Source organism: Melospiza georgiana, chromosome 26 (genome assembly GCF_028018845.1).
Source record: "Melospiza georgiana isolate bMelGeo1 chromosome 26, bMelGeo1.pri, whole genome shotgun sequence".
NCBI classification, from domain to species: Eukaryota; Metazoa; Chordata; class Aves; order Passeriformes; family Passerellidae; genus Melospiza; species Melospiza georgiana.
The window spans coordinates 1,650,221-1,669,151 of record NC_080455.1 but is presented as its reverse complement, the minus strand read 5'-3'; the positions used below and the strand labels follow the sequence as shown (position 1 = coordinate 1,669,151).

General features: G+C 44.2%; 1 protein-coding gene across 2 annotated transcripts in view; it reads left to right on the top strand.

Moving 5' to 3' along the window:
* Positions 1–5,172: 5,172 nt before the first annotated feature.
* Positions 5,173–18,931, top strand: part of RANBP3 (RAN binding protein 3) — a 53,452-nt gene continuing 39,693 nt past the window's right edge. For both annotated transcript variants that reach the window (XM_058040764.1, XM_058040762.1), the window contains exon 1: positions 5,173–5,261. In XM_058040764.1, the coding sequence (XP_057896747.1) occupies positions 5,240–5,261 (22 nt within the window). In that variant the 5' untranslated portion in view covers positions 5,173–5,239. The remainder of the gene's footprint in view (positions 5,262–18,931) is intronic.

Genomic DNA, 18,931 nt, shown 5'->3' with positions numbered 1-18,931 from the left:
GAGAACCTAACTTACACAGAGTCCTGGATATATTTCCCAATTAATGAGAATAACTGTACTGCTGAAAATCATAGAGATGTTGATAGAATGGACCTCTGGAGTCCTCAGGTACAACTTTCTGCTTGATCCAGGTCTGCTACCAGAAGCAGACAAGACAGTATATTAACCGACCTACATGGTGTGAGCATCTAGAATCTGCCTTCTTGTCCAGGACACTGATAGAGCAATAAAGCTAGAAATGAGACAGCGATTACCTGTGGTGTTGTCCTCACTCTAGAGCATCTGTTTCTTTTTTTGCTGATGAATGCTTATGACAATGGATCAAAATGCCACTGTCACGCTATGGAACAACTGTGAATGCTCCAGAGTCTGAGTCCATCCAAATGACGCTCTCAGAAGCAGAAAGTCTTCAAACAAAGTGGGTTGGTTTTGGCTGGAGTTTTCTTTGTGAGATGGTGGCTTTTTGCTTTTGTGGTTTTTTGTTTGTTTGTTTGTTTGATCATTTGTTTTTCTTTTGTTTGTTTGGTTTTTTGTGTGGGTTTTTTTTGGTGGAATTTTTTTGGTTTTTTTTTTTTTTTTTTTTGAGAGCTCAGCTATGGAAAAATATTTAATTTGTCAAAGTCATAGTGACTTTTAGGCCATGTCCCCTTAGAAATACTGACCTAACAATAGTACTAATCAGAAAGTATGGCATTTATAGTATCTTAATGGCATGCACCCAAAATAGATTCTAGTTATATCAGCAAGTTGACAAGCTCATAGGGTACAGATAACTCTTGTAATTAATTTCTAAAAGTCACAAGAACTGTGAAGTTGGTATAGGTGGAGTTTACTTTTTATTGAAATAATAAATTGCTAGAATCACATCTATCCTGGTATTACTACAGATTTACTTGAAGGTAAATTAAATCACAATCAGAAACCTCCCAACACTGTTAGGATAAAACTGTTAATTTTCCTCTCTTATGTTAATGATTCTGAGAAGTATGGGCTCTAATTAGAACATGTATAGAGAACACACTGTGACCTGCTGATTCTTCAGTGTATGCAACTTTCTGAGGTACATTATTTCTAAAACACTCCCCTTAAATAGGTCACATCACTCACTATGCTGGTACCACACATTCATTAGAGAAGCACAGGACAGCAATTCCTATAATTAAAGTTGCCCAACATTTTCATTATAATAGCATGTTCACAGTTTCTTATAGGTTTTAATGTTCTAAAATGAAATTTTCTGTAATGGATATCTGTATCAGAATAAGTACTTAAGTAATTGTTGTTTTATTAGACACATAATAAGTACTTACTCTGACTCTCACTTTTCAAGACCAGTGTTTGGCTCAGTTTGTAGGACATGTCTGCTTTGAGAAAGGAACTTAATTCCATAAAGACTGGAGCTAAGTCAGCCATGCTGCATATCCCTGAAAATTACAGTTCTTGTGTGAATAAAAGCATGCTAATTCTTTTGGTTAAATTCTTTGCAAATTGTCTGCACCAAAGGTTCCAGGGAAAAGGCACAGACAAGGTCTAGAACCACACACAGACTCAGGCTGCATGCAGACATCATGCAGCTGCCAGCACTAATGTCCAGCCCTGTAAGCTCCCAGTGGATATGCATAAAATAAAAAAAATCTTGCAAAGCTATTCAAAGTCTCAGGTCATGATCAGAGCATATGCTAAAATCAGCTTTAAGTCATCTGGGATCAAATGAAAAATGCTGCAGCCCCAGATATCTGTGGATTCCATGGCTGGAGCTCTACCCTCAGGGAAAACAGGGATGACTTCTTCAGGACCATGTAGCTTATTGACTAGTGGTAAGTTTATTTAAGCCAGGGAAGCACGACAGGACCCATCTCAGGTGAAAAGTAAGACTCTTAATGGTATTTTCCTTCTGCCTTGGTAGCTGGAGAGTGAGAGTTTAAACAGAGCCTCCTGCTGCTTAAGTGCCCCTGGAATGCAGACGTGGTCTTCACTGATGTCCAGGACCTTTTAAAGCTGATGGAGTGTCTGTTCAGTAACATCAGCCAGCTTTCAGCCCCCTCCCACACAGCCCACTGGGTCCCATGAACTCAGCTGGGCTGAGAGTTCTCAAGAGATCTTTTACTCGATCTTCTCTCTGAATCCTGTCTCAAAGCTCAGAGACCTGAGCTTGGTGAAACTGACTTGGTGGAAAGAAAGGATTTCCTTGGTGGAAAGTAAGACTAGGAAAGCTTTTGAAGTCCCTTGGCAGTGTCAACTCTAGTTGACCTTTGGATTTCCTCACACCATCTCTGCATGCTGAGGAAGTATTCCTATATTCCACTTCAGTAGTCTGTCCTTGTTTCCATCCCATGTATAGTTTTTTTGTATTCATTCACAAGTTCTATGTTTACCAAGTTTGTCTCCCAACACATTTACTTACTCCTCTGATTGCTGGGGCAGACTGTTCTCGTGCTTGGAGGAAGTCCTTAACAAACTGCCAGCTCTTTTGAGCTCCTTTGCCCTTCAGAGCTAACTCTCACAGAATCTCACTTCACTTGAATAACCCAAAGTCATTCTCTTGAAGGGGCTGCAGTCTGCCATTTATCTTTGTCACTCCTCTCAGAACCCTGAATGCCACAATTTCATGATTGTTACAATGAACATGACATGTCCCCAAATGTTCCTCTCTTGGTCATGAATACCAGATACAGCTGGGTGTCCAGTTGAAATAGATGGCCTGTCTAGCAAGTGTGGCAAGAATTTGTCCCTAACACACTTCAGAAATCATGTGGATTTCTTGTGCCCACTGTCTTGCAAATTCAACTGGTAATGCAGCTTGCACTCGCAATTGTGATAAATAGGTATGATTCGTGCTGATAAAAATTGAAACAGTAATCAATATTGATACAGTAATTAATATTTGAGAATAATAAAATAGTTAATAGCTAAAAGTTGTAATGTCAAAGAAGAGAGGGAAAGGAGGGGCTCCACCCACCCCCCCTTCCCAGCAGATGTTTTCAAGGACCACAGGAAAGAAGCTGAAGATACAGTTGCTAAAAATGACCAAAGAACCTGGTTCGGTCCCAGAAAATGCTAATTATAAGGGACTTATTGCCTTGATATGTAGATGCAGTGATACGTTAGTCTTGGCTTACATTGTACTGGCTTGGTGCGCATGTGTAACCCAAAGGTGAATTAAAGGACAATGAAGAAGACTACTGAGCCTTCATCAGTGATGACCCCCAAAGACTTGTGCGACCACCAAACTGAGTGGTGGCGCATGCATGGTAAAGGTGGTAATGAAGGCGGAGACAGAAAAGTGACGAACCGAAAATGGGAGGAGATGGCATTGACACATGGCATATAAGGGGTGACTTTCACTGGGCAAGCTTGTACGTGAGGTGGCAAGGGTCATTGAACTCTGCCCTCCGTACCCCGCGGTTGTTTTTGCTTATGTGCTATTATTTGAACCAAATTATCCCTTGTTTATATATTTTCTAAACTATTTAATTAAAATTGTTACTACTTTTAATAGTGCTTGGCCTTTTTATGATGGGATAATTGGGCAAACATAACACAATCATAAAACTCCAAGGAGTATTGCCTGATTGATGGAAATATTCCATAATATGCTGAAGATGGACATTTACTTACAGACAAGTATTTTGTATTTAAAAATAGGTATCCTGTGTGCTGTGATCAACATGCTGGAGGGAAGGGATAGCATGCAGAAAGACTTGGACAGGCTGGAGAGGTGACACTATGTAAACCATATGAACTTCTACAAGGCCAAGTGCAACTCCTGCACGTGTCAGGGCAGTCCCAAGAACAAACACAGGCTGAGGGGAGAAAGGATTGAGAAAAGGCCTGGGGAGAAGGACTTGTGGGTGCAGGTGGATAAGAAGCTCAACATGCCCCAGCCACAGGCATTGGCATACAGAAACCCACCCTGTGCTGGCCTCATTGCCCAGCATGGGCAGGAGGGGATTCTGCCCTCTACCCCGCTCAGGTGAGATCCCACCTGCAGAGCTGCTTCCAGCCCTGGGGAACAACAACAGGAGGATGTGGAGCTGCTGAAGCAAGTCCAGAGGAGGCCACAGAGATGCTCCAAGGGCTGGAGCCCCTCTGCTCTGGGAACAGGCAGGGAGAGCTGGGGGTGTTTAGCCTGAAAAAGACAAGGCTGAGGAGAGACCTTAGAGCCTGGTCCAGTAACTTAAGTGGCTTCAAGAAAGCTGGAGAGACTTTGGACAGGAATCTAGAATGACAGGACAACGGGGAATGGCTTCCCACTGCAAGAGGGCAGGATTAGGTGGGATATTGCCAAGAAATTCTTGGCTGGTAGACCAGTGAAGCCCTGGCACAGCTGGCCCAGAGATGTGGTTGACCCATCCCTGGGTGTTCAAGGTCAGGTTGGATGTGGTGTGGAGCTACCTGGTCTAGAGAAAGGTGTCCCTGTCTATGGAAATTAGGGGAATGAGATGGACTTTAAGGTTCCTTGGAAGTCAAATCCTTCTGTGATTACTCTGGTGGGGTTGGTTTATTTTTTTTTTTTTCGTTTTGTTTTGTTTTTAATTAGTGCCATTCATTTATTTGTAAGAAGTTTTGTCCATTTTGCTGTTATATTCCTGATGGGCAATTCTCCTAGCAGGTAAACCAGATGGTTTCATTTCATGATACTTGCAAAAGCAAACAGGAGCCTGGCCTTTGGATTCTGCCTTACGCTAGTGTGATAGCTTGTGAGGGATGCAGTCAAATGAAGGGCACTGTGCATGGTGCTGTTAAATGAACCTTGAAGCAATCACTAGGGGTAAGATGAAAATCATTAATTGCTAATTCCTACGCCCTATGCCAGCTGCTGTTGAGCGCAGGACGTGGCACCAGGAGCAGCTCATGGCCTGCCCGCCTGGGCTCCGCAGCCGCGGGAAGCGCAGACGGCAAGGCCGCGCACGGGACGGAGACGCGCGAGCAACTGGCCCCGCTCCGACCGCCGCGGTACATACGGTGCGCGGGCAGCAGGGAGCGATAGGGCCAACGGGGGCCCCATAACGAGTCGGCCCGCGGGGACGCTGCCCAGACCGGCTGCCCGGAGCTGCGGAACCGACTGGGAACGGACAGGGCACCGCGCACAGCCCCCGGCTCCGCTAGGGACGGCTCCGCGCACGCGCGGCGCCCTCCCGTAGCGGCCGTAAATCGGAGCGTGCGCGCCGCGCGGGGCCCGCGGTGAGCGGTGTCGTCCGGCCGCGCGATGCATTGTGGGCGCGGCTGAGGAAGTAAAATGGCGGACCTGGCGAACGAAGGTAGGCGGGAGTTGCAGGTGTCGCTGCTCTGGCCCACAGCGGCTCTGCGCCGCCGTGAGCCTAGTCTAGCCCGGCTCGGCCTGGCCCTGCGATCCACGTTCAGGGGCCAGTTCGGGAGCGCCACCTTCCCGCGGCCGTCCCGGTCCTAGTGGGGCGAGCGGCCGGACAAAGGGAGCGCCTTGGTCGGGCCACCGCGCTGTCCGCAAGGCGCGGGCGGACGAAGCCAGGCTGGGGCCTTCCTCCTTAGGTGCCTCCCGCGGGTTGGTGGCTCTGGGTTCGCGATGCGGCGATTCCCGAGGCCGGTGTCCTGGGGCCGGTGCTCTCTGGAGGCGGACAGCGGGCCCGGCGTTGGGCATGGCCCCCGGAGCGCGGTAGCGAGCGCTGTGTCTTGGCCCCGGCTCGGAGCCGCTTTGTGCCCCGCCTTGTCCACTTGCCTTTTGAAGTTATTGTCCACTGCTTTCGTATTACTGTAAATCTTTCCTTTGCTTACACTCATGTTAATACTTTGTTTAGTTCAAGGATTGATTGAAGGCCTATATAAAACAAGGCAGGGTATCCTAGTAGATGCGTTGTATTTTTTGGAGCTGAAAACATCAGAGGTGGGCTAGTAAAGTGGCTTCCATTTTTTCTGAAGAGCATTAGAAGAACCTGGGCTGCAATACTGCAGTATTTGGGTGTTCTGCCCCAAGGTGTGTACGGTGGTGTTTTAAGTGGCAGTGGGTATCTGTATTTTGCCTTTAGGAATGACATATGTCTCTCAGTGTTTTGGCAAAAGCCAGTTTGCCTAGCTGTCTCTGTTGTATCTCATCATTCCTCTCAGCTAATGGAACAGGAAAAGAAATGCCCAGCAGGAGGTGAATGAAAATGTATGTGAGGCCCCTTCTTTCAGTACTGTTTCTTACTTTGGAACTCAGTGTTAATTATTGTTCTCATATTAGCGTTAAACAACAGGAAGCAAATAAATGTTGTAGGTGCAGCCTTTGAAGATGAAGTCTACAAACAGCTAAAAATAAAATTACACTTAAGTTAACAAATCCTGTGATGTGGCATGGCTTGGGCTGTTGGTTTCCAGACTCAAGGTGAGTTGTCAGTGCCTGAGTAGGCATGATAAGTGGTCTCAAGAATAGTAGTAGCCATATCTGTAATGACTGTTTGTGAGAAACTTAACATCAGCACTTAATTTGTATACTGCCATTATAATGACCTTATAATAAATTTTAATGGGTTCTTTTGTTCTCTTAAAATGAGAAGCTTGGCAGTAGCTATCTTAAGTCATGCAATTCCCTCACTTTACCTCCCCTTTCTGCTGGGGAGCATTAAGCTCAACAGTTTACCAATATTTATTACATCTTTTGATGATGACTTGTCATATGTTTCTATCTCTACTTTTTCTGCAGGGTCTTGTAGACTGTCTAGGATGGCAAGGGGGAGTTTGATCCCATCTTTGTGCTCCTTTCCTGCCTCCAGAGACTTGCCTCACCTGTAAACCTCTTTAGTTTATACTCGCCTGTCTTTCCAGAGTTGTCATCTGTTGCTGTCATTCAATTGTCATTCAATTTCTTCTTGCAATAAGAATGTGATACAGTCTTTCCTCAGATGAAGTAAGATAAGCTTACTTTGGAACTGTTGTCTCCTCATTCTAATATCATTGTCTGTTGCTAGTTTTGTTCCTTTCAGTGCCATTTTTGAGGTGTGTGTTCTTTGCATAACAGTGGAAGTACATGCACTTCCTGGAATTAGCATTTTTCTGCTGAAACTCGGAGAATTCTGTAGTCTTTCTGCTTGGCTTATTTGCAGTCTGTCATGGCAGGGATCTTCTCAGGTGACTGTTTTATCCTCATCATTCTTCAACACATTCTTCAACAAGTTTTATTTTTCCATTGTTTCGGTGAATGCTTTACTTTCTTGTGCTCAGGTATTTTAATCTAAATATGTGAAGTAAGTATTGTGGTACTGATAATGTTCATGTTCACAAAAAAGTGTGATTACAGCGAAGTTCTTAATGTTCCTGAATCTTGATTGATCTGTACAACAGTGCTGTCTCAGTCATACTTTGTTCTTAGGTGTGAACTAATTATTCTTTGACACATAGTCGACACAAGTACCTAGAATGAGGTTTCAGTCATTCTTGTGGACTGGCTTTGTTTGGTGTGTTTAAATAGCCCAGTGGACAGACAGCTTTTACTGTCTGTTCATGCAAGTGAAACTCAAGATTTTTACCTGTTTGATTACTGCAGCAAACCTTTTCCTGGCCTTGAAAAGTGCTGAGATTTGTGTTGCTTGTGTCCTCTCATCTTACTAATATAAAGCTCTTCTAACCTGTAACTTTTACCATGACACCCATCTTTACAATCATTGATTGATGTTTCTGATTCCAACAGTATATTAGGTACCTTTACCTTCTAGGTTCTGATATCTCTCTTAAACTATTGAATGTCTTAAATCACTGCTGAGCTGTCAGTACTGCCTCCAAGTAACCATTCTACCAATGTCCTTTGTAACTTCGAACTATTTTAATGGATGATCTTTCTGATACGTTTTTTTCAAAGCTACAAGCATTCTCTCTAATAATTATTTCATTTTTTGTCATTCTTATTGTTCCTCAAATAGTTTTCATCCACTTGTCTTTGCTTTGTTTCTAGTGAGTTGGTGAAACTGCTCCCCTGCCTCTTTATATTGGAGTGATGACCAACTGTATCTTGACAAGAGAAGGTTATTGGTTTAAGGGGGTCCTCTACTGCACAGAAGGGGGCTGAAAGATGACATAGTCCTAGTGACACTTTCTGAAGAAGTTTATACTGTGAAGTTTCCTAGGAGCAGATCCTGGTCTTGGCATTGCCTGTCATGGTGGGAGATGAGTTGATAAATGTGGAGCTAATGAAGAGGAGGAGAGAGTAGCTTCTCTGTAGCTCTGTGAAGTTTGATCGACTTTGCTGCAAAGATTTAGTGACATGGTAATAAAGGTTTTGGGGACTGTCATTGTGAGGGTGATAATTGAAAAGCAGGGGTTTAGTCTGATAAGCACAATTGTTATTGGTACTATTGTATTAAGTAGTTACTGAATGTTCTTAGAAACTTTCTTTGGAGTCTTTGGTACTTCACTGCCACATGTGTGAAGTGTCAGTTTTCAGACAATCCAGCTAGAATACCAAAGAGAACTAGCACCTTCCTGTTGGTCCTATATATTTATGGGAACTGGAATGCTTTTCTCATTAACTTGTGGCTAAAACTTAACTAGTAATTTGCTTGTCTATAACTTACTGCTGAAGCTGCATTTTTAAGACAACAGACTTCCCTTGTGTGGGGAATGAATTACTTAATCTTCTCAGTGGCTGAAAGGTGATACAGATTTTTCTCAGGGCTAAAATTTGATGGATGTGTTAACATTTTCCTTTCAGGAGGTGTCTGCAACTTACTTGGCTTTATGAAATTGCTGAGTATACAGTTCAAAATCATAACATGTTTACTGTATGTAACTGCCTTTAATTAATTAGAGGCTAGAGAGTGGTGGTGCAGGAAGGGACCTGGGGGTTCTGGCTGATGGCAGGTTGGATCTGAGTCAGCAGTGCCCTGGAGCCAGGAGGGCCAACCGTGTCCTTAGGGGCATCAGGCCAGCTGAGTGAGGGAGGGGATTGTGTCTCTCTGCTCTGCGCTGGAGCAGCCTCACCTTGAGTTCTGGGGGCAGTTTTGGGCACCACAGTATAAAAAAGACATTGAGCTAGTAGAGGAGTGTCCAAAGAAGGGCCACAAGGATGGGGAAGGGTCTAGAGGGGAAGGTGTATGAGGAGCTGCTGAGGGCACTCTGTTTGTTCAGCCTGGAGGAGACTGAGGAGAGACCTCAATGCAGTCTTCAGCCTCCTCATGAGAGGCAGGTACCGGTCTGTACACTCATGACCAACGAGAGAGCCTGAGGAAGCAGCATGGAGCTGAGTCAGGGGAGATTTAGCTTGGGTACCAGGAAAAGGTTTTTCCACCCAGAGGCACGTTGAGCATATAAGGCTTCTCAGGGCAGTGGTCACAGCACCAAGCCTGAGTTCAAGAAGTGTTTGGACAATGTTCTATCATATGGTGGCCTTTTTGGGGTGCCCTGTTGTCCCGGTTTAGGGCAAATTTGGGAGAAAACCACCAAAGGGTTCCTCTAGAAAGCAGATTCAAGCGGCCCCTCCCCCAACTGGTTTATGAAAGTATTTCCTTGGAGGAAAGTAGAAAAAACCCTGCTTATTTAACAGGCAAAGCATTCACCAGCACAAAAACTGAGCAATATCAAACAGTAAAACCTCTTGCCACTCTGAAGCGATGACAAACTCAGAAAGTCCCCTTCGTGGGCTGTAGCTTGGCTCACTCAGTCTCCTATCATTCCTCTGGTGATGGAAATGCTGCGGCCCAGACCCTGGTGGGCCACAGGTGTGAGCTGCTGGTGCTCTTCTGGGTGTTCAGTCCAGAGCAGGTTTAAACAGTTCCAGGAAAAAGAAAAACCACGGTCCAGTGAATTTGCCTCAGCGAGCTAAAAACTGACTAAAAGCAAAGGAGAGCTCTGTCCGTGCTGCAGACAACACAGTCCAGGAGAAGGATGTAGGGGAGCAAGTGCAATTTCTGATAACAAACTCTGTGTTTCTTCTCTCCCCTGCTTTGCTCTTGGAACCAGTCTCAATGGTGCAGAATTTATTTCTGGGCTAAACAGACTAATAGGGATACAAGCATCATAAAGTCACCTCTGGACATTTCACCCCTTATCCCTGTATCGTCAGCTTACTACCAAAGCTAATCTATATTCTAACTCAACACATACATTTATATACACAGTATACAGCTATGTACAATGACAGTGACATTCAGCAGACAGTGATATTTACTCCTAGTTCTCACCCAACAGTCAGATCTCCTTGAGGTACGTGTTGTGTTGTTCCATCTTTTTGCATTATCTACCGTGTGTAACCTGGTCCCTGAGCAAAGACAATCCCACAAATGGGTTTCTCTGTACTCAAGGCAGAATTCATCCAAACTGTCTTTCCTAATAAACCTCTGACATGTGCCACTGGGACTTTGTCTACTGTATGCAAGGGCAGAGGTTCAGATTGGATAGGGCCTGCTTGGTTAATGAAGCCTCAGGTGTTAACTAACCAGGTGGCTTTTGCTAGATGCTGCCCCCAGTTTTTGAAAGATCCCACACCCAATGCTTTCAAGGTGATTTTTAAAAGTCCATTGTACTTTTCCACTTTGCCTGCAGCTGGTGCATGGTAGGGGATATGGTACACCCACTCAATGCCATGTTCCCTAGCCCAGGTGTTGATAAGGCTGTTCTTGAAATGAGTCCCGTTGTCTAACTCAATCCTCTCAGGGGTACCATGTCTCCACAGAACTGGCTTTTCAAGGCCGAGGATGGTGTTCCGGGCTGTAGCGTGAGACACAGGGTAGGTTTCCAACCATCCAGTGGTGGCTCCTACCATTGTGAGCACCTAGTGCTTGCCCTGGTGTGTCTGGGGCAGTGTGATGGAGTCAATCTGCCAGGCCTCCCCATACTTGTACTTGGACCACCGCCCACCATACCAGGGGCTTCACTCCTTTGGCCTGCTTGATGGCAGCACACATCTCACAGTTGTGGATAACCTGAGCAATACTGTCCATGGTTAGATCCACCCCTTGGTCTCATGCCCACTTATAGGTGGCATCCCTGCCCTGATGACTTGAAGCATCATGAGCCCATTGAGCTAGGAACAACTCCCCCTTGTGCTGCCAATCTAAGTCTATCTTTGACACCTCTATCTTTGCAGCCTTGTCTATGTGCTGATTGTTTTGGTGCTCCTCATTAGCTCGACTCTTGGGGATATGGGATATGACTGATTTTCACAGTTAGTTTCTCTCTCCTGGTAGCAATGTCTTTCCACTCTTCACCCACCCAAATTGGTTTTCACTTATGCTGCCAATTAGCCTTTTTCCACCTTTCCAGCCAAACCCACAGAGCACTGGTTGCCATCCAGTGTAGAGGTAGAGCTTTGGCCACTTCTCAACTTTCAGCAATGTCCAGGGCCAGTTGAGCAGCTTTGAGTTCAGCAAGTTGACTTGATCCACTTCTCCTTCAGTAGCTTCTGCAGGCTGTTGTGTTGGGCTCTATCTGCTGCTTTCTGCTTTTGTTTCATCCCTACAATGCAACAAGAACCATCAGTAAAAAGAACGTAACGTGTTCCTTCTACTGGCAATTGGTTGTATGGTGGAGCTTCTTCAGCACTTGAAACTTGCTCTTGTTCTTCTTTGTCAGTGACACCAAAGTTTTCACCTTCAGGCCAATTTGTAATTATCTCCAAAATCACAGGGCTATTCAGTTTTCCAGTATGGGTGTGCTGTGTGATGAGAGCAATTCACTTGCTCTGTATGACATGGTGGGTAGAGGGAACCTTTGCTGTGAACACCCAACCCAACACCGCTAGTCAGGATGCCAGGAGGAGTTGTGCTTCAGTGCCAGTCACCTCTGAGGCAGCCTGGACTCCTTCATAGGCTGCTGAAATTTCTTTCTCTGTTGGCTTCAGACCCTCTATAGCTTCGACTCCAAAATCCTAGTGATTGACCTCGAGTCTCACCAGGCATCTTCTGCCAAAGGCTCCAGGACAGACCATGGCCCCTGGCTGCAGAGTAGTGCACATTCTTCACCTTTCTGGTCCTGTCCTGACTGGGCTGAGGGTTACCTCATGAGCAATCTCCTGTTTGATCTTGGCAAAGGCTTGTTGCTGCTCGGGGCCCCACTGGAATTTGTTCTTCTTGTGGTTGACCAGGTAGAGAGGGTCACAATCTGGCTGTACTCAGAAATGTGCATTCTCCAAAAACCTATGACGCCTGGGAAAGCTTATGTTTCCTTCTTGCTGCTTGTTGGAGACATTGCAGTGATCTTGTTGATGATCTCAGTGGGAATCTGACACCGTCCATCTTGCCACTTTACCCCCAGGAACTGGATCACTTGAGCAGGTTCCTTGACTTTGCTCTTCTTGATGGTAAAACCAGCTTTCAGGAGAATCTGGATGATTTTCTCTCCTTTCTCAAGCATTTCTGCTGCTGTGTTCACACACACAATGATATCATTGATGTACTGCAGCAGTTCTGGAGCCTCACTCTTTTTCCAGTGTTCAGTCGCCCCAGGACACCTTTGCAGGGCCAGCAGTTGGACTCAGTGTTCCTAATGAGTCCCTTGCAACTCAGCATATTTTATGATTTTATGAAAACACAGAAGGTGAGCAAACTGAAGTAGTTCCTTTTAGACTCTTCAGTATAATTTCTTTACCGGACTTGCAGGATGCTGACATTGCTTCTGTGCTGTTTTGGTGTTGGGGGCGAGGGGTTGGGGGTTGCCCTGATTGTTTATGCTACTTGTCTTATGGTAGCTTTTGGACAGAGGAAGATCTGCTGTTACTTTGAGAGAAAATGTGTCATTCACCATTGACTGTCTGCAGACTCTAGAAACAAGATTTTTTTCCCTATGGTGACTTCAGATGGATTAGTGGGTACAAAGTTAGGCTGAGTGACATGCCCAAATAATTCACATCCAGACACCATAAAGAGCTGTTTAATTGACAAGACAGGGCTATCTAAATGCTTTAACACTTCTTGTGAACACTTTTTTGAATTCTTTGTATATATTTTATCTACATTACCAAATAGTTGCCCTCCCTCATGGCTTTTCTCTCTGATATGAAAATAAGCTACTTTTTTTCTTTTCTGACTTGTAACATTTGCAAAAGTATCTCTTTTCACCACGTCAGTTCTATTCACATGACATCTCTTGTGAAGATTGGCCATAAATTATCCAGTTGTGTTTCTTGTTTCTGTCATGGCTGGATTTTGCTTGTGGAGGTCTTTCTGCAGATAAGCTCTTAGTGGCAGCTTGCTCTTTGTTTTGAGTCTGTTGTTGGCTATTGGAAGAGAATCTTGTGTTATCAACACCTTTTGAATTTTTTTAATGCTGCAAGTCATCTATATCTCTTCATATGTTACATTTAGCATGATTATTCTGCTCTTTGTAATGTAAATGGTGAAAAAAATTCCCAAGAACATTTTTTTGTGGCCTGCAATGTTCCAATAAGCATAATTAAACCTAAGTTTGAACTTATATTTTCTTGACGTTTAGATAAGTGTTTCACAAGTGACAAATTACCACTATGACTATTTTAAGTCAGGTAACAGTCTAATTGCTGTTCTTTTTAACTCTTGTTTGTGATTCACAGGTACACTTTTTCTCTCAGGTGATATATTGCAAAGAGTTACAGTTGGAGTAGCTATTCCCAACTTGTATGCTTCTGGTGTCGAAGAGTGCTTCTTGAAATTGAAGCATGGGCTTGCTTGCCAAGCATTTGCTCTGTAGATTTTTTTTTTCCCTCCCTCATGTAGTTTTCCATGTCATCAGGCACTATTCCATTTCTAAATGTAATTTGGAGTAAATTTAAAAAGAAAAAGCATTTGAAACATTGTAATTCTTAGCTTTAAAAATAAATTCTTGTCTTAATAATGTGGCTACAGCAGATCTGGTGAGGTCTGGAAAGTTATTTTCATGCCATGGTTCCCTCTAAAATTTAAAGATTAACCTGAATTGTCAAGACATTTGGTGATCTGGGTTGCATATCCTGTGAGGAGACTGGGCGTGTTCAGCCTAGAGGAAAGAAGTCTTCAGAGAGGCACATCTGGAGCTTATCCAGGTCTGTGAGGAAGTTGTTAGAGAGACAGACCCAGGCCCATCAGAGTGGTGTATGTTGAAAGAACAAAGACAAAACGTGAGAGGTGGAATAAGATGTTCAGACTGGAAATAGTGGAAAGGTTGGGTTTTTGTGGTGATGGTAGGTTTTTTTCACCATAGGTACAGTCAAGCAGTAGAGAAGAGATTACCCTGGGAGGCTGTTCAGTCTCTGTCCTTGGATGTTAAGACCAGACTGAATAACCTGATTAACCTGGCCTGACATCATAATTGACCTAATTGAAGCAGGAGATTGGACTAGAGACCTCCAACCTGATTTATGCTTTATCCTTATGGTAGAGGCAAAATAGGCTCAGCAGTGAAGAAAATTACTGCTTTTTTGGCCGTTGTCACTGTTGTGCCATGAGATATACTCTGTGAGCCTGAGAACTCTACAGAGATACACATTCCTGCAGGTGTTTATTTCTATTTTCATAAAAATCCGTAGTTTGGGTTGGAAGAGACCTTTGAAGACATCTCCCCCTCCCCCCATCCCCATTGTTCACGGACACCTTCCACTACGCCAGATTGCTCCAGACCTCATCCAATCTGGCCTTGAATGTTGCCAGGGTTGCCATCCACAGGTCCATGAAGCAGCCTGTGCCGGGGCCTCACCACCATTGCCATAAAAATTTTTTTCCTTATATCTCATCTAAATTTACCTTCTGTCAGTTTGAAGCCATTCCTCCTTATCCAAAGTCCCTCTACTGTGGAGCGCCAGAACCTGGAGGTTCTGGACCAGGCTCTAAGGTCTCTCCTCAACCTTGTCTTTTTCAGGCTAAACACCCCCAGCTCTCCCTGCCTGTTCCCAGAGCAGAGGGGCTCCAGCCCTTGGAGCATCTCTGTGGCCTCCTCTGGACTTGCTTCAGCAGCTCCACATCCTCCTGTTGTTGTTCCCCAGGGCTGGAAGCAGCTCTGCAGGTGGGATCTCACCTGAGCGGGGTAGAGGGCAGAATCCCCTCCTGCCCATGCTGGGCAATGAGGCCAGCACAGGGTGGGTTTCTGTGTGCCAATGCCTGTGGCTGGGGCATGTTGAGCTTCTTATCCACCTGCACCCACAAGTCCTTCTCCCCAGGCCTTTTCTCAATCCTTTCTCCCCTCAGCCTGTGTTTGTTCTTGGGACTGCCCTGACACGTGCAGGAGTTGCACTTGGCCTTGTAGAAGTTCGTATGGTTTACATAGTGTCACCTCTCCAGCCTGTCCAGATGGCATTCCTTCCCTCCAGCATATCAGCTGCACCACGCAACTTGGTGTCATTGATAGACTTCCTGGGTGCCCTCAATCCCACTGTTCATGTCACCCAAATAGATATTAAGCAGTGCTGGTCCCAGACTTGGTATCCACTTGGACATCGAGCTGTTGACTGCAAGTCTGAGTGCAGCCACCAGCAAATTCCTTATCCAGGGAGAGGTCCATCTGTCCAATTTAGAGACAAGGAATCTCCTTCAGTACAGTGTCAAACATTTTGCACAAGTCTAGGCAGACTGTCAGTTGTTCTTCCCTTGTCCACCAACACCGTAAGACAATCATAGAACCAAATTTGTCTGGTGTGGTTTGCTTTACGTGATGCCATGTTGACTCTGCAATCACTGCCTTATTTTCCATGTGCCTTAGCAGAGTTCCCAGGTGGAGGGTCATGGTGTCTGCTCTATGATCTTGCCAGGTGCAGAAGTGAGGTTTCCCAGCCTGTAGTGCCCCAAGCCTGCCTTTTCTTCCTTTTTGTAAATGGGGGTTATGTTTCCCCTCTTCCAGTCACTGGGAACTTCCTCAGATGGCCACAACTTCTCAATGAATGGAGAATGGCTTGGCCGCTTCCTCTGACAGTTACCTTAGGACTCATTGGATGCATTTCATCAGTTCCCATGGACTTGTGCACCTTCACCTTCCTTAGATGGTCTCAATCCTGTTTTCCTATAGCACGTGGTCCTTCATTCTGCCAGTCCCTGCTGCTTTCCCCTTTTATAACTTGGTTTGGAGCACTTCTTGGTGAAGATGGAGTCAGAAACATCGAGTACCTCAATATCCATGGAAACCAGGTCTCCTGTTTCTTGCTGGAGAGGGCCCACGTTTTCCCCAGCCTTTCTCTTATCACCAGTGTGCCTACAGAAGCTTCTTGCTGCCCTTGACCCCTTGGATTTTTTTTCAATGAGTCATTTCATGCTGCAATAAAGGTCTGACACTTTGTGGCTGCTAGAGGTGCATCATGTGAGTGAATGTTTTGTTTAGCTGTGGGAAATATGGTTGACAAGGGAGAGTTTGCTACAGCTACTAGTGGTCACGTATCTAGGTTAAAAATCTCATAGTAAATAGTATATATGACTTGAAGATGATATCTCTGCATGAGCTATGGAGTATTTTCTGTTTCTGCATTTTGATTTCCACAGCTTGTGAAGGAAGCTCAGCAGATTTAATAGTACATGCTTTTCTCACAGCGCATAGGGCATTTATCAATAGTTAATGACTTGATGGTAAAATATGTTAAAGAAATTTAATTTAGCCTGTGAAATCCAGCTCTTGAGGTTTTTATAATTATTCATGCAGGTTGAAATATCTGCAGAGTGAATAAACTGCAGGAAGGAGTTCTGTGGATTCAGTTGGTTTTTAGTTGTGGATTCAATTTGATTTGACAGCCTAAAACTATTCAGGTTTCTATAGTTCCAGATCTTGAGATTGGAGAGGTACTATCTCTGATGCTAATTACTGAAGTTTTGCTTTCCTTCTTACATGCTTGGACTTCATCCGAATACCTTTATCAAGACTGGCTTGGTTAGAAAATTGACATTTCTCCAGATCTTTGTTTTGCTGTGTTTCTGTCTGCTTTTCTGAAGAAAACAACCCCAAGCCTAATCCTCAGTTTTTAAGAACTGTGTGTTCTGACTGCTCATCTGTTGGTGAAGGAGATCTCATGTTCTCTTACATGCATTCTACCTGAAGTTTAAAGGTAGAGGTTTTTTCCTTTGTATATATTTCCTTCCTTTCCTTCATTTTCTTTTTAAGTTGCTGACAGTTTAGTGGACCTGGCAGATCTGTTTTATCATAGGTCATCCTTCAGACATCCTGGTGTAACAAAATCTTGAGAACGTGACCGTCTGGCCCAAATGTTGGCTAGTACAAATAACAGTGGAATTCTTGTTTTGAATCAGCACTTGACTGGAAAAACCAAAGAACTATCTAACATCTGCATTTCCGATCTGCAAAAATAAAAGCTGATATGGGGGTTCTTCAGTTGATGGAAACAACTGATGGTATGTGTAAGTGCTTTTGTATGAAAAACATTAAATGCTAGAGAGCTCTATGTAAATGCATTTGAAAACATAACTAGAAATAGGAACCAAAATCTGGAGCTTGGCATTTGAATGGGAAATTTGATACTAGAATTTTTTTACAGAAAAAAATTGATGCAGAAAGGGATGATTGAGGGCAGTATTACTTTGCTTTTGATCCCTTCAATGAAAATGTTTACCCAAAATTTAAATAAGGCTTAACAAAATAGGCTGTATTTAATGAAGGTGGTCAGATGAGGCAAATTAGTGATCCCTTCTTGCCTTGGACTAGAATTAGGGAGATGTGTTCAGCACTGTGGTATTGTTGCAGACTTCAGAAAGGACACAAATGAACAGGTGTTCCCTGTGTCTGTTCCTGAGTAAGCACTGGTACAGTTGTTAGCTGTGAGTGCCTGTTGTCTCATCCTCGCTCCTGATGCTGTCAGTTGGTCTCACAGTCAGCAAGAGCAGTAGTGAGATTCTTGGACCTTGAATACTGGATGACTGTGTTCCTTCAGTGGACAAAGACTATCAGATGTTGCACCAGTGTTCCCTTTTTCAGGTTGACTGACAGACCTGGCCATAGTTTGCTTTATTAGATTCTTTTGCTCTTCTCATTTGTCATAGCTGGACACAATCTCAAATATTTGGAGGTTTTTCACTCGCTTTTGTTCTTTGTTCTTTCATCGAGTTATTTTTTTCCTGTGAGCTTTCTGCTGTTTCTGACATCTGTCTTCTTTTTTCCTGAGTGCTTAGTTTTCAATCACTGGACTCCATTTTGTATTTTGTGTTACTTTGCATCAATTTCTCTGGCTACTCATTCCATCTTTTGCCAGCTGTCCCAGAGTGCTCTTCTCTGCACTCTGCATTGTTGTTGAATCTGTTTATCTTTGCTCTCTCTCATTACTTCAGTCCCTTGTTATGCACTAGAGAGACAAGTAGATTTTGTTCAGTTCTCCTTGGTATTTGTGGAATTTGGTGTAGGAGTCTCTTGTAAGGTGTGCATGACAATCAAGTCCCACATTCTGGTAGATGTCCCTACTCATTGGTTTGGCAGAGGGCATGCTGCTGTGGCAGTAGCACTAATGAGCACTGAAGTATTGTCTTGGTCTGAAAAGACAGGTGTCTGCTAAAGAAGGCAGGAGCTTCCCCTGAAATGGAAACTGTAAACCTCCTCCCTCCACATTGTTATAATTTTGAAATTAAGGAGCTCTCAGGCAAAGATACAGGAGCAGGAATAACAGTTCTTTATTAAGAAAGAAAATTTTAAAAAATAGAAGAAAAGAAACAGTACAGTAATACAAAACAACACTGACAGAATCAGGATACAACCCAAAACCCTGTGGGTCAGGGTGTTGGTAGCAGTCCCATTAAATGGTAGATGCAGTCGTCCTGCAGTGACTGGTGTGGCTCTGTTGGAGCTGTGATCCTGTGTTTTCCTCTGAAGATCCAGTGGTGGTGTAGATGGGCCTGGTTTTCCTCTGGGAATCCGGTGGAAAAGGCTGACTATGGTCTTCCAAATTTCTGATTATTTCCAGAGAGGAATGCTTTGCTCCTCCCTCTGGGTGGCACACCTCACAATGGGATGATGTAATTTTTATCAGTCATGCAGTGAGACTCAATGGCCCATTAACAGAAGATACCTCCCCGAGGGAGGATTGGTTGTGGAAAAGATAAAGAAAACTACCCAGTTA